Source organism: Aptenodytes forsteri, unplaced genomic scaffold, assembly GCF_000699145.1.
Source record: "Aptenodytes forsteri isolate BGI_AS27 unplaced genomic scaffold, ASM69914v1 Scaffold535, whole genome shotgun sequence".
NCBI classification, from domain to species: Eukaryota; Metazoa; Chordata; class Aves; order Sphenisciformes; family Spheniscidae; genus Aptenodytes; species Aptenodytes forsteri.
In genome coordinates, this window is record NW_008795855.1 from 171,138 (window position 1) to 185,842 (window position 14,705).

The following is a 14,705-nucleotide window of genomic DNA, read 5'->3' on the forward strand; positions in this document are numbered from 1 at the left end:
GGGGAGGAGGCTCGGGCGGCCCCGGGGAGCGGCGGTGACAGGGGCCTCTGGGAGAAGGGGCGGAGGGGGCGCCGTGCCGGGCGGGGGCGGCGCGGCCTGCCTCCCCGCGGGGTCCCTCAGGCCCTGAGGGGCTCTCTGAGTCCCTGGGTATAAATGCGACACACTAGAGCCTCCCTCTCAGGAGGGAGGCCACACTCTTCCCCGGTGGGATGAGAGGTCCCTAAAACAGCTGGTTACATGACTTGGGCAGAGGGGGGTAGATAGGGGGAGGCCTGGGGGAGAGGGTTTTCTGCTTGGTATTCATCATTTTATTCCCCCCACCTCAGGACTTCACGATGAGAATGATTGAGAGCGTTGACTCCGTGGTCACCAGGTCCAGCGAGGACCTCTGGGCTGAAATCTGTTCGTGTCTGCCACATCCCGACCAGAAGGACGCTAGCGATGCTTTTACAGACTCCTTCATGGATTCATATGCCGATGGAGGAAGCCAGGGCAGTGGATCAGATGGCTCTTCCCAAACAAATCTGAAGCCCTGGGCACCCCTGAATGATTCGGAGGTGTATTTGGCATCCCTAGGTGAGTGTCTGGTGAGGCTTCGATTTCTCCATTTGCTTAGGTGGCAGCTATGGCTCTGTTTATGCGGCTGAGGTGACGGTGCTCACAGCTCCGGTTGGAAAGACATCTTGCAACTATTTAATAGAGCATCTGACTCATTGACTGCAAGTGCATTAATGGAAATGAGAAGCACAGTCATGGCTTCTTCAGCTATGCCACAGAAAGGAACTTTTTACCAAGTACAAACCAAAGAATTTGGTTTTTTCCCCCAAAATAAGTGGGGTAGGGACACTGCTGTTTTTTCTCTGAAGAGCGTGTAGTTCCACTGTAGTTGACTTGGGGAGGGGAAATGTGTTCTGAACTCATTATAGAGCCTATGTGTTTTTGTGTTACCAGTATTTGTCTCAGTCTTTTTATGGAGCCTCAGGAGACGCTTCCGAGTGGAAAGAGAAAAGTGAAATTTCTTTCTGTGACCTGTTTTCTGGTTGGAGAGGGGGAGGACAGGTATGGGAAAGCAAGCTCTGATGCTTTCCCAAATCATGCCTGCTAGAATCTGTATGTTAAGATGACAGATCATGCAGATCGTCTTTGTGTGATTGCTTCTCTTAATTCCTGCATAATCTATCAAGCCATAGATTGATTGTGAACAGTGTTACATCTGATAGAAACACTTGATACGAGGGATGAGAAGGTTACCAGTACTGGAGCTAACATCCTAGCACAGCTAAGCGCTGCAGTCTTTAGCTCTAAGGCCATGGAATTTGTCACCCTGTTTTAAGTATTTCCTACTCCCTTCAGAGGCCTCACTGTACAACAGCATTCAACCCCAGGACAGATGTTCCTCTTGCCTGTTAGGAGGAATCTTTGGGGTTCCTCTGCTCTCCAGCAGTTGGACTGCTACTCCCTCCACTCATAGCAAAATGTTCCATCTTTATGGCTCTTCTTTTGCCCTCCTTTCCCTCCTGTGGAGTTATTTCTATCTTGGGTCAGTTTGTAACCTGGTTTGCAGCCACACACATAGTTGTCTGGGCTTGCGTAGGAGGCTGCGTACAGAAACAGGCCGGGAGGAATGGGTGGCAGAAGTGGCTTTTTAGGCTTTTATTTCTGCTAGAGCTTCCATCTTGCCTTAGTTGCTGTTTTAGACTATTATTTCACAATACGCTAAGTAGAGCTCTTAGTATCAGATCAAGGGTGCCACAGCAACAAGACATAAATTGCTCTTCTGGTATTAATTACTGCTGCAGTTCCAACTTGTTCAGAAAATGCTAGTGGATTAATTTTTACAAGCAGGCTTCAGACTAGATCTGTGTCTGTTTTCTCACAGCCAGGACGAAAGCGTAACAGTAGCACAAAGCTTCTCTTGCATATTCTGGCTAAGTCAACGGAAATACAAACCTGTTCTAGGTTTGTACCTGGCCGGGGTTAGCGATTGTGAAATTGTAGCATCAGCCTGGCAGTATATTTGGACAGATACAATAATTCAAATCTTCTGAATTGCTAGGGCCAGAGACTTTTGGTGACAGCTCAGTTCTGCGACACAAGACAACCTCCAAAAAGCTCAACAGGTGGGCCACAGTGTTGTGAACTAGCCCAATTCAACTAATGCTGATACGCTTCTCAGTAAAAAGCGTGATTACGAATCGATACCTGACCCAATTTAAGGAGCAAACCATTATAATGGGATTTTGTGACCAGAGGAATTAATGACATTTGCTTTCTTGTAGCTTTGTGTATTGTAGTTGGATTACCCTGCGTCTGGTAAGGAGGTGCTTTTCATCGTCCCCTGTGGCTGAGAAAGTCACGATACCACATTCTGTTATGAGATAACCAACTAATAATACTGCTGCACTCGCACTTTTTTCCCCCTCAGTTTGGGCATTATTTGGATTCGCGCTACAATGAGTGTGGTTTATATTCCATGCCAATTTGCATGCAAATTGTGGGAACTTAATGCCTATGAGATCTGAACCCTCCTGTGTGATTTCGTGGAAACTGAACAGTAAGTGTGGAAGTTATTAAAACTCAGAAACGGGCAGAGTTGACTGATCGCATAAACCTTATTTCCTTCAGAAGCATCCCCTAAAAAATATCATCTTGTATACATACAAGAAATACAGTCATGCAGACTTGAAATACAGGGGGGAAAAATGACTTTTAAAAGATGGCTTAGTCTTGAAAAGTTAATTTAACTTTTTTGATATAGAAGTCCAGATACTTCTTTTCTTCCCTTTCAGAAAAACATAATAAAGATGATAAAGACCCCTCCTTTGCCTTTTCACAGAGAGAAGACTGATGAGAATTAAAGGCTTGTCTCAAGAGGTGACCTCCAAGGATATGCTGCGCACTCTCTCCCAGGCTAAGAAGGAATGCTGGGACAGGTTCCTGCAGGAGAAGTTTGAGTCTGAATTTTATGTAGAAGGACATGACTCTGATGAGAGGTAATAAGCAAGTCGATGAGAAGGGATTACCGCTCACTGTGTTTGCAAACAGACTTTATTTCTTGAAAACTAAAATAAGGTTTTGTCAGGACTTGTGATAGGGCTTTATGACAAAAATAACATCTCATTGCAACTTGGCTTTCTGAAACAGTTTGATAATGACCATTTGCGTAGAGGGGAACACACAGAGCACGTAGGGTTTGAACTTTCGATGCTGTTCACTGATTTTTGCGTCCCTCAGACTGGGGCGATCCAGTGTGGAAACAACCGGAACCTACTTGATAATTTCCCGTGTCACATTTGGGGTAGGGAGGGAATGGGGTGGAGGAGGAGATGTCTAATGTGTCTCAGATAACATTTTTTTTTTTTTTTTTTTAAAGGCTTAACTTTAAAAGTGAACCCCAGGCCATTCCCTACATGTTTGTGAGGGCCCAGTTAAGCACTGCTTCAGACAGAAGTGGGATTGAAGGTCTTTATAGGGTTGGTACCAGTACCGAGATTAGATTTCCCGAGTGGCTCTCCCTTCCGTGCCTCTCTTACAATGCTTCTGCTCCCTCACCCATTACCCTTTTACAGATGATGTATGAATTAAGATGAGAGTCCTTCTCTTTAGCGATCTCACATTCCCAATCACTTATAATGCTCTCCATATTTCTCCTTTCTGAGCTGACATTTTTCATGATTGCTTCTAGCTGAAAAGAAGATTATTTTTCTCCCTTGAAGAAAATCTACTTAAGCTAGTTTGGGAGTTTTAAGTATGAAAAGTAATCCATGTTTATAAAGAGTTTTTAGATTCTTTCTTTGAGCAGTTAACTTCACTGTGATTTATATTTAAAAACAAGCTTTTGTAGACGTATGTGCTCTTTCTACTGTTTTTAAAGGCTGGGGATGTTATCTATGAAAGAATTTTCCTCCCTAGAATTTGACTGTGAAGTTAGAGGTCGCTCCCAAATGGTGCCAAACTGTTTGATTCTCACCCACCAACGTAATTAAACAAGCCTTAACTTTTAAGCACATAGATAATTTCAAGAACATTAGCAAGTGAAATTCTGCTCTTGTGAAAGAGCAAGAGCAAGTTAGTTTTGTTGTGGCAGTATTGAATGACTTGAATCACACTTCTAGAAGATGAGCATACACACACGCATACATTTTAAGAATTATTATATTAAACTTTAGGATTATAGCCAGCATTTAAACAAAGACGGGGTAGATCTGGTCGGACCAGTTATTGTGAGATAGGCTGTAAGACAGTAATTATGCTAGTATATATTTATAAACATCTATAGAATCCATAGTATGGTTAGCATTCTAGGATGTACACATACCGCCTTTTTCTTCTTTAATTTTCTGGTGTTATTAATGGTCACAGATTTTTATATGTGCTTCCTGTTTTGGTTTTGTTCCCCTCCCTTTCCCCCTATATTTCCTAGTCTTCATCACAAACAGGCAGTTCTGGGGTTTGTTTAACACCGGTTTTCTTACTTCCAGCCCAGAAAGCTGAAAATTGAATTGTAGTCTTTGGCTACAGAGACAGACTAGTACTTCAGGAATGTAAAGGTCAAGGTACCTGCTAAGGATTCTTTTCATCGAGAAAAATGGGAGCATAAAGCTTTTCTAACAGTAGTTTAAAAAGCCCAACTACAGCAGAATGTCTTTGTAGAATGAAAGATTCTGCTTGCTCCTTTGGCACACAGATCATAAGTCTCATGATAGGCCTTACCTGTGGCAACAGGAATACCTACAGAGGTGCAAAAAATAGATATGGAGGGTTTTCCTGACACTTTTTTCATACGTTCCTATGACGTTTTGTTGCTCTCTTGTTTCACTTTGTGTCTTTGCTTTCCCTCAGCACGCTAGAACATCTAAAGCGATGGCTGCAACCTGATAAAGTGGCAATCAATACTGAGGAGGTACAGTACCTCATCCCTCCAGAATCTCAGCCAGAGAAGCAGGAGACTGAGGAAGAACCTCCAGCTGCAGAGCAGTGAGATACGCACCAGCCATGCCACAGAGCTGTCTCTTGTCCGAACCCTGATGAAGTTGTATCCAGCGGTAGTAATAACCGGGGGGCAAAAGTGCCAATTATCAGTCACTTAAAAAACCAACACACAAAAAAACCCAGCTCTGGACCTCCAGAGATAGTGACTGGCATTTGCTATGGACAAGAGTGGAACACCTGTGACACAGCGTATGCTGAACTGAAATCTTACTTTGATCTTCTCCCAGCCTGTAGCAGCCTAATCATTCCAGTCTGAACGTGAATTGTTTGTAATTCATCAGAAGACATATTAAACAAAAAAAAAGTTGTTCAGAAGCATCAGAAAACATAATGGTCTAGAATAGAACACATAAAACCACTGAAGCAGTTTTTCTTCCTGTCTTGTACCTTTTTTGCTACTCAATTGGGCATTTTTTTCTTTCCTGCAAAGTCTGCTGTGGTGTTTTCCATAGATCTTCACTATTTAAGTCTGACTTGGCCCTGAGCTGTGCCTGGAGGAAGACATATTTTTTCACCTACATGAATTTGGAACCCTAAAGGAAGCTATCATTGCAATCATTAAATTGATGGTATCATTGACGTTGTAACTGTTTAACATTCCTTTTTGTGTAATTACCCTTCTACAATATCCCACTTTATTGGCCAAACTCTCTATTAACTGGAGGGGAGTATTTTCTTCTCTTGTTTGTCATTTTGTACCTGTTCTTTATCTCCTTCAGGCTCTCCAAAAGGGCATCAGGTGAGATTCTGTATCGAGAAACCAAGAACGATAACCAGGGAGGCTACAAATATCTTGTTTTCCTCACAGACTTGCATAGAATTATCTGACTTTAAATATGTTCTAGTATTTAATTGTTTTTCACCCTGTTTAACTCTGCAGAGGGTTATTTCCCATTACTAATCAAAGAATCTGTAATCATGTACTTGTATAAGACTGATGGCTCTTTAACCTGTGCTTTCTGTCTTGGCATTGACACTAAAGGTCGATAGAGGGAAGCAGCATACATCTTCTGTCAGATAAAGCTAGTTAGGACAGAAATTGTAGGGGTAGTTCTAGTCGTTCACACACACTAGATTGATACCATGTTCATGATGTACCTGTATGAAAATACATTTTAAAAAGTAGCTTCTTCATACACTTTCCTTGTTCCTGTGCAGTTATAAATGGTGCTGTTGTCTCGTTCACTGACACCTGTTATTCTGTTGGTGCTTCTCCAGTGTCATGACTCAGTGTTTGTTTCCACAATCAGCTTTATCAGTATGACCACCCACCCCAGGCTCACCGTTCACAAAAAAGTCACACTCAATTCTCCATTAGAACAAACACCTTTTTTTTTTTTTTTTTTATGCCTTGAGAAATACGGTGAACCACCTGAATGTCAGTGATACAAGACTTGCAAATCCTGTGTCTTGTTGGAGGGTGGTTTTTGTCATCTTTTAAATGTCCCTTTTAATTTATCTCTAAAAATAAGTCTGCTTTCCTGTACAGATACAGCGCTGTGAATCTCTCACCTGTGATGTCAAGCTATGACAAAGATGCTTCTGAGTATTTACCAGAAATGCTATGTACAGAGAGAGATGCAATTTCTCTGTCCATACCCAGGCTATTTCGTAGTCAAGACACTTCCTTCTTGTGATTAGCAATGACTGTGAAGATGCTTTATATTATTTTGTCTATTCCCGTTACAGCTGTCCAAGAAAGAAATGTATTCAAAAATAACTGTATGGAAACACACACAGTTCTGGGTCCACATAACCTAGCATTTCATCTAGTGAAGGGACCTTAGAGAGAGTAGCTCTCACCATTTCATTTTTAAAAATAGCTCAGAAGCCCAAGGAAAGGGTCTGGGGAAGAATTGTTGTCCAAATACAGAATTAGCGGCGGTCTTTGAATTTGCACTGATACCCTGGCAAGGCATACGCAGGTCCTTTGCTGGTTAGTTACATATATCTGTCTGTACAGATGACTGAAGAATGAGAAGGTCATCTGCCTTGATTTGACCAAAACGTCAGCTACTTGGAGTAGCTTCTTGTGCGGAAGGATCTGTTTAAACGTGGCGGGGAAGACCAGCTATTTCGACCCTTCGCATTTGTAAAGCACGCTCTGCCAGGATGGCAGGGAGTAAGTCCTATTGCTGCACGTGGAGAACAGGCACTGATCATTTTCATCGGGTCCAGGGACTGTCAGTAAAAAGAAAAAAAAAAGAGACCAGTATAAGTCAGTCCTAAGCAGGACAGAGGCCAGAAGGTCAAACAAATGCTTTGTGATGGAGAAGAGAACTAGTGCTGGTCACTTCAACGGATAATTGAAGAGACCTTCGTGAACGGCCGCATCCAGTTCCAACAGGGAGTCTCCATCCCCGAGGGGTGCACCAGCTCCCGCTCCGAGCGGCGCCGTGTCTGTGTTGTGAAAGGGTCGGTTGGCTTCCAGTGGTGTAACACCAGCTCTACGGGCTCTGGTACGGCCAAGAGGGCTGAATGAGCGCAGGACAGCGTAGCTGTCATGCTGGACATGAGTCGGGAAGAAATACCAGTTTTCTCTGTGGCTGTTGATGGGTAATGTCAGTACAAGGCAGTAAATTAGGTCCCGAAGCACTGCAGCAGCATCTTTTCAGCAGAGAATTAAACCTGCCAAAGCGCTTAGAGATTGGCATTTAATTGGCGACTGCTTTCAGATCAAGCAACAGATCCAGCCCTATCAATTTGCAGGCTTGCTCCAAAGGCTGGCTGAGTCAGCCTAACTCAACTGAGATGTAAACAGTAGGACTGAAAGACCCGATCTATCCGCTTAAGAACAAACAAAAGGTTAAAAAAACCTATTTTATAAGCACACAAGCTATTTTTTACCTAGTTTTAACCTAACCACACTTTTACTGTATAGAACGTTTACACTCGAGTAGTCTAACCCTCTGTTGCTCAAGGAAGGGGACAACATCCAGTGAAGGCACTACAGTAGAGAGGTGTTCAGAAGAACAAGCCGGGAGCTTTCACATGGTCCCCCCTTTGGACACTGACCCAGAAGAAAATCAGGCTTGGGCTGGGTCTATACTTCAATCACCATAAGAGCAGCAAGAACTCCTCTGTTAAAACCCTTAAAAACTTCTTTACAAGATCGCTTAAACTGTGAATACGCGAGGAAGCGTGATGCATCCAGGCAGTGTTGTTGCACTCGGTGGTGATGCTGCATGTGGTTTAACTAGCAAGGACTTTACTTCAAAAAGTGTTACGGTTTATTCTAGGAAAAGAAAGCTGTTTAGCTCCTGTCAATCAAACACACTCTTGCTGGTACAAGCAGCATTTTCACTAGGGATTTTTTTTTGCTTCTACAGCAACACCAGCCTTCCTATACGTGGAAGTGATTTGCACGCTGGGAGATGCGCCAATCTAAAACAGACGAGCTGTTGATAACAGCATAACAATAGAGAGAAAGCAAACTATCAGCAGGTGCAGAGGGGTCCGCAGTAGCGGTGCCGGAAAGCATCGTGTCCAGCCTGTTATGCACAAGCAAAGACCTGCTGTCAAATTCAGGAGATGATTTTTCAGGTGTGAGAAACTAGTAATCACAAAAGAAATGTTAGCCCCCCTCCAGTTTGTACCTGTTAAAGACAATACTTTACCCTTTTCTCTGCATGAAACATCATTTCTCTACCCCCTTAAACTTCCCGGAGAGATGGATCACCCCGGTATTGTAACGCACGTCAAGGTCGGCTCCGTTTGTCTGTACTTGACGTACGCTGATAAACGCGCTCGTGGCAGTCTGATCCTCCCCGCGCTTTCCCGAGAGCTTCCACCCACCCATACAGGGAGAAAAAAAAAAGGTGGTTCACCGTGTACTTGAACCGATGAAATCAATCCGACCGAAGCATGAGCTGGCAGCACCGTATAATGACGCTGAGAATATTCCGTCCTGCCTTTTAATTGACAGGCTCTCTGGGACCTCAGGTTGGGAAAAACTGCAGCCTGCGGCGGGAGGAAGGTCTGCGCTGCGATTGCCATTTTGCAGAAAAGGTGATGAAGACTGACATTTTCAGAAGTGGCTTCGGGTGGACCCCCTCCGGTTGCTCTCTGGAGATGTCTTGCAGGTGCTGGAACCTGCGTTTATTTCTAAAAGCCAACCTGGTGACCAACACACAAAGAAAAGGATAAAAGTCACAGCAAACCGATTCCTGGTCATCATCTGTACGGGGTAGGATGGACACCGGGATGTCATAGCAGATGTCTCAAGCACTGACGCCTCAAGAAGCATCGCCAGCTCACAGATCCGGGGATCAGCAGGGTGGGTTGCAGCTCTCGAATCCATCGCTTGTATCCATTCAGAGACAGAAACTCCTGGTGCGGGGCAATACGAGCTTTGGAATTAGAGTGACTTATCCTACAGGGCCCCTGGAAGCAGTAAAGATTAGGTCAGAAAAGGCTTTTCCAGGATAAGCACATGCAGAGGGAAAAGCTCCCAGCACTGCTGCCGGATTGCCCTGGCCGTGGTGCATCCGGACGTGGATGAAGCCTCGGGCTGACTCGGGGTGGACGTACTCTGTCCCAGCCACCCAGCGATTCATTATTCTGCTGTCGTGTTCAAACTCCATCTCTCATTTCAAACGATCTTTTAAGAGCCTTCTGCTTCCCTTATCAGATTGCTCTGCTGTTTAAAATTAACAGCAGCTCTCAGCCAGACTGTGATATGGAGACAAAGATTATTTTCTTCCTGCTGATTATTTGGCAGGGATGAGTGCTCGCCCCTGAAGTCAGCTCTCAGCCAGCTTTAATAACACCGACCCACATCCATCAGATTGAGACAAATTAACAGCCTTCTCTCACCAAAAGTTGGAATTTTGCAGAACTACTCCTAGGACTGGTCTGACAATTTCCATTCCTGTTACCAAAAAAATTCCAGTTGATGATGATGATTATTTTTAATTTTCCCTTACTTCAGTAAGCTATGAAGGAAAAGATGAAAAAATCCTGCATGTGGAATCAGAGGCTTCCGAGGAAAACGGAGCTGATGGGCAACGACCTGCTTTGGATCTGGCAGCCAGGTACCCCCGCCACGTTAAATAATGAGCAACCCTGTTACTATACACTCCCTTATTATGGGCATACAGTCATTAATACACCTGACAAAGTGATGCCTGTGGAGAAGCAAAGATCTGTTTTTCCTTCCAAAGGAGAAAGAAAAAAAGAAGAGAGAAAAATGACAAACCCCCAATCTTTTCACCAGGGGCAATAACTGCTCTAAAGCAGTTTCATGACAGCTTTAAAATTGCAACGTTTGTCCTGACACTTCCAATAAAAACTTCATAACAGTATTTTAGCTGAAATATGGTGTTTGTGGTTGGGGGAAAGCGGCTGCTTTTTTTTTTTTTCAGGACAAACTTTGCAAACCTAGGGTGGATTTCTGGATGCTTGTTGCCCTCCCAGCGCCTTCATAATCTGCTGCCCTACAGTAAGTGACCCAAAACCATCAGAAATGCCACGGGGAATTCAGCTGCATGGGCTGGCCAGGGAGGCTTCCCCCCCGGCCTTGCACTTCCAAACATTTTCAGCTTTGTTTTTACTCTTTATTTGCTTTGGGATATCTCCGAGATCAACCCCGTCCCTGTCCAGCTGGGACTAGGATCCAAGTCCTACCCAGAAACCACAAACACAAACCCCCTTCCAATTCCTCCTGCCATTCCTGAGGCAAATCAAAGCCACTTCAATCTGGGGAGTCATGAAAATTACATTACGATCCTGGAAAACGACACGCCGGGTTTGCTGCCAGGGCTGAGTCTGCGGATGCAAACTGCCCCGTGCGGACCTGGGCACAGCCAGAATCGCTACCCAGAAAGAGCCGGGAGCGAGAAGGTCCGCACCTGCATAACGAACGGCCTCTCGGCTGATTTTGGAGCATTTTTGGCCCAGGAAAGAGAAGGTTTTCCGTAGCTTGATTGCTGTGGGCTCCCTCCATGCTGAAAAACAAACCAAAGGGCACAAAGCCTTTAATCGGTGGCGATCTGCCCTGTCTTAACATCAGCCCGTCGCTCAGGTCGACAGGGTAATTATCCCCGGGTTTAATTTCAGCTCTCATTACGGCCAAGCTTGTCATAACACTCTTGCACAATGTAATGGAAACGAAGTAATTACTGCAGTCACTGGACGCTGGTATTATTGTTTGCCACTCAGATCTCGTTAGGAGTCATACGTTATTAATTTCATCTTGCCACTGAAATCGGTATCGAAGCAATGCTCCGGTCCTCTTTTTAATCACACAGTGCAACTGTGTTACAGTAATAAATGCCCAATTAAGGCTAATTTCTCCCAAGCCCCTGTTTCTGAAGTCGTCGTCTGTGTATCAGTCGATGGCGTGGCAATTCACTAACTTGAAATAAGCTGGAAATAATTTCCAAAAGGAAACTCGGAGTGGGAAACGCATCTCCGATGTGGCAGAGGTTGCAAGAAAAGGTGGCCAGAGGGGTGGGAGAGAGGATGGAAAAGGAACCGCAGCTCGTGCATGCTCCGAGCGGATGCTACAGAAGGAAGGATGCGACCTGCAAACAGCAGCGCTTGCACAAGTCACCCTGACATTTCAGCCTCCGGCACAGGAATAACACGTTGTGACTCTGCACCGCGTTTCCCAAACGCTGCCGCTGTGTTTCAACCCACGGGCTCTTCACTCGCGCTTTGCCGAAGCCCCTGCCACTGCCGATCACGCCGGCAGGAGCGACGCTGCTCTCCCCGTCAATCTCCATATGTTTTATGAATTGCATCCCTCACCCATGCTCCCGCGGCCACCTTTAACCAGCTGCACCGCGGGAAGGCAAAGCCCCGGCTCGGAGACACGCATTTAAGGGTGACGGGGAAAGGCCCGAAGCAGCTTCAAGCTAGAAAAAGGAATTTCCTGAAGTTTCCTTATGCAACACGATCTGCCCTATAAACACGTGATTTCGGCAGAAAATAAACTGATTTCCAACGCACCGCCCTCAGTCTTTTTAAGGCGAGGAAGAAAGCGAGGAGAAGGGCTGGTAGGTGCTCACGCCTGGCTCTCAGTTACGCTGCCTTCTCTCCATCCAGCCCCAGCCCGCTCGTTCGACTGGGCTGTCACTGTTTCTCTGCTCATTTAATTACCTGAAGTTGTTGGGTATTGGCTGGCTACCAAGCCAGCGACCCGATACCTCTCCAGCAAAGCCTTAACAGCTCACGGTTGCCAAAAGCTTTGTGCTTGTCGCTGTATTGCACGAGGCTGACTCCAGCCACGCTTTTATTTTATTCCTCCTCTTATTTCAAGCTTTCAGCCTTACGAAAGGCCCGCTGGTACAGCCACCTCCTCCCGCCTGCTCTCCTGCAGCCACCCCATGGGGCAGGCTGCTTTTGCGGGGTCCTCCTGCCTCCCTCCAGCGCTCAGCAGGGTGAGGAAGGGGACATGCCACCTCTGCCATCGCATGACAGCTTGGGAACATACCCACGGGGAAAAATCCTGAGCAAAAGCCTGAGCGTGGGCAATGCGGCAAGCACGCCTGTGTGGCTGCAAAGCAGCTAAGGAGGCTGTTGGGAAAAAGATTCATGTTTTTTTCCCTGGGGAAAAATCCTGACCAAAAGCCCGAGCGTGGGCAATGCGGCAAGCACACCTGTGTGGCTGCAAAGCAGCTAAGGAGGTTGTTGGGAAAAAGATTCATGTTTTTTTCCCTACACACCCCCCAGGTCACCTTCAGGCGGGTGCTCCCGGGAGAAGGACAGGCAGATCGGCAGCTCCAGCACTTGGTACTTACGTTTTTGGGTAACCCCTTCTCACTCCTCTCCCCGGTACGCGGTGCAGGATTGGCATAATCGAGCTCTGCCATGGGAACAAAAGCACCTTTATACCATAACGCCAAGGAGATGGAAACCCCCTCACTGCCAAAGGCAGCTCTTCCCTCTCCCAACTAGCAGAACAAACCTGGTTTGGGTTTTTTCCCCACTATAACTTTTTTTTCCCCCCCAAGTCCTGCAAAGCACTTAAATCACTATTTCTAAGTTTAGCAAATTGCTGGGCTCTGTAGAGGACAGAGCAAAAAGAACTGTTGAACATGAATACTCCCCTACAGAAAAGGCCTGGCATGACCTTTTATATCTAATTGGGGAATTAGTTTCACCTCCTGAAGCCCCTTTAGGGCTTTAGGTACAGCTCAAGCCTCAGCCATGCTGCCCAGCAGGTCCGCTGGGTTTAATTGCAGTATTTTAGCAGGGCAATAGCCCAGGCTCCACAAGGGTGTTGTCAGAGCTGCCTGACCTTAAACCTGGTTTAAAGACCTGTTCCTATGGCCCCGACTGCATGTAAAATCTCTGGTAAAAAGGAGAAAGCTCGTTAAAATAACTCCAACCACCCTCTGAGGCTCTGCCCATACAGCTAACCTGGACTGAACTGGGTGTAGCACATCAGGCATATGCTGAATTTAAGAGAGGAATAATTTTAGTGACTTCAGCCATATGGATCGTGCTTGCCCTAAATCCAAAAAGACTTTTCTTTTGAGAAAAAACTCTTTGATCGTGGCTGGATGATATCATGGCTGGATGATGCCCCAACTCTCTTCAGAACTGAGACTTGCAACCCAAAGGGATTGAACATAGGAGGAAATCAGTAAAAGAAACGCACACCTGCCATTTTAAATCCTAACAGCTTCATTCTAAGAGCAAACAGCATATGAAGAGATTGGTTTTATTTAGTTTTTAAGACATTTACATTATTTGTAAACACACACAGGAGGGAACAGTCAAGAAATAAAAATCTAATCCTGACTCTTGCGTGTCCCTAAACACTCAACGTGCATTGCACAAGCTTTTTCAAGTGTCTGTGCAAAGAGCATTTTAGTGCCCAAGCTTTTTTCCCAAGCTCTCAAAAATGTCAATGTTGACATTACGTTGAAGGTAAACGCCTGTTGATTGAAAAGGTCACATATTTCTGGTGTGCCTCCGCGCCGATCCTACAAGCACCGAGGTTCTTGAGTGCATCTGTGATAAAAGGTGACCCGAGGTATTCCTGGAAAAATGGGAAAAGCTGGTGGTTTGGTGGAGAGAAAAACGGTCGCATGATGGCTGGCCCTGGCTCCCGTTTGCACTTGGGGCAATCCTGCTTAATTTCCCGGCGGTGGAAAGTGGGGCTGGGGGATCGGCCAGACGCGGGGAGCACCCAGCGCCTTTCGGGTCGGCGGTGCCAGCGCTGCTCCCGGCAGGCTGGGATCCTGGCCTGGCTTGCTTTTTTCTTCTCCACCAGGAAATAAAATGCAAAATGGCATTTTTATTCCCCCACCCCGTGGCTGCAGGCTGGATGCAATTCCCCACCGCCCCTTGCTATCGCTCCCTGCGCCTGGCCCTTGCTGGCTTGTTGGCTGGAGCCGCTTGGTCTTGGGGACAGGCTGGTGCTGGTGTGCACTGGGGGTTCAGCTCCGTGGGACACACGCTGTACCCCATGGCTGTGCCCCACACCAAAAGGCTGTGCCCCACCCCACCGCTGGCTGGTGGTCCCCAGTGGCTGGGCCACGCTCACCTCGTGGTTGGGCACCCATCAACCCGAGCTGGACCACCGTTATCCCACCCTGCCCTTGCCCCATGGCTGGGCCACGCACACCCCATGCTTGGGTGCCCATTGCCCTACAGCTGGGCCACCCTTGCCCCACGGCTGCCTTCACCCCGTGGCTGCCTGCACCCCATGGCTGCCTGCACCCCCACAGCTGCCCTTCCCCCGGGGCCGCCCCCACCCCATG

At 46.4% G+C, this 14,705-nt stretch overlaps 1 protein-coding gene across 2 annotated transcripts; it reads left to right on the plus strand.

Moving 5' to 3' along the window:
* Positions 1-182: 182 nt before the first annotated feature.
* CUNH15orf57 (chromosome unknown C15orf57 homolog) lies at positions 183-6,178 on the plus strand. Of its 2 annotated transcripts, none has more exons than XM_009283695.2 (4): positions 183-216; positions 327-576; positions 2,837-2,993; positions 4,843-6,178. In XM_009283695.2, exons 2-4 carry the CDS (start codon positions 336-338, stop codon positions 4,979-4,981), a joined length of 537 nt encoding a protein of 178 aa, XP_009281970.1. In that variant the 5' UTR covers positions 183-216; positions 327-335; the 3' UTR covers positions 4,982-6,178. The 2 variants fall into 2 exon arrangements, with proteins under 2 accessions (XP_009281970.1, XP_009281968.1); XM_009283693.2 differs by having other exon boundaries at positions 199-232.
* Positions 6,179-14,705: the final 8,527 nt, after the last annotated feature.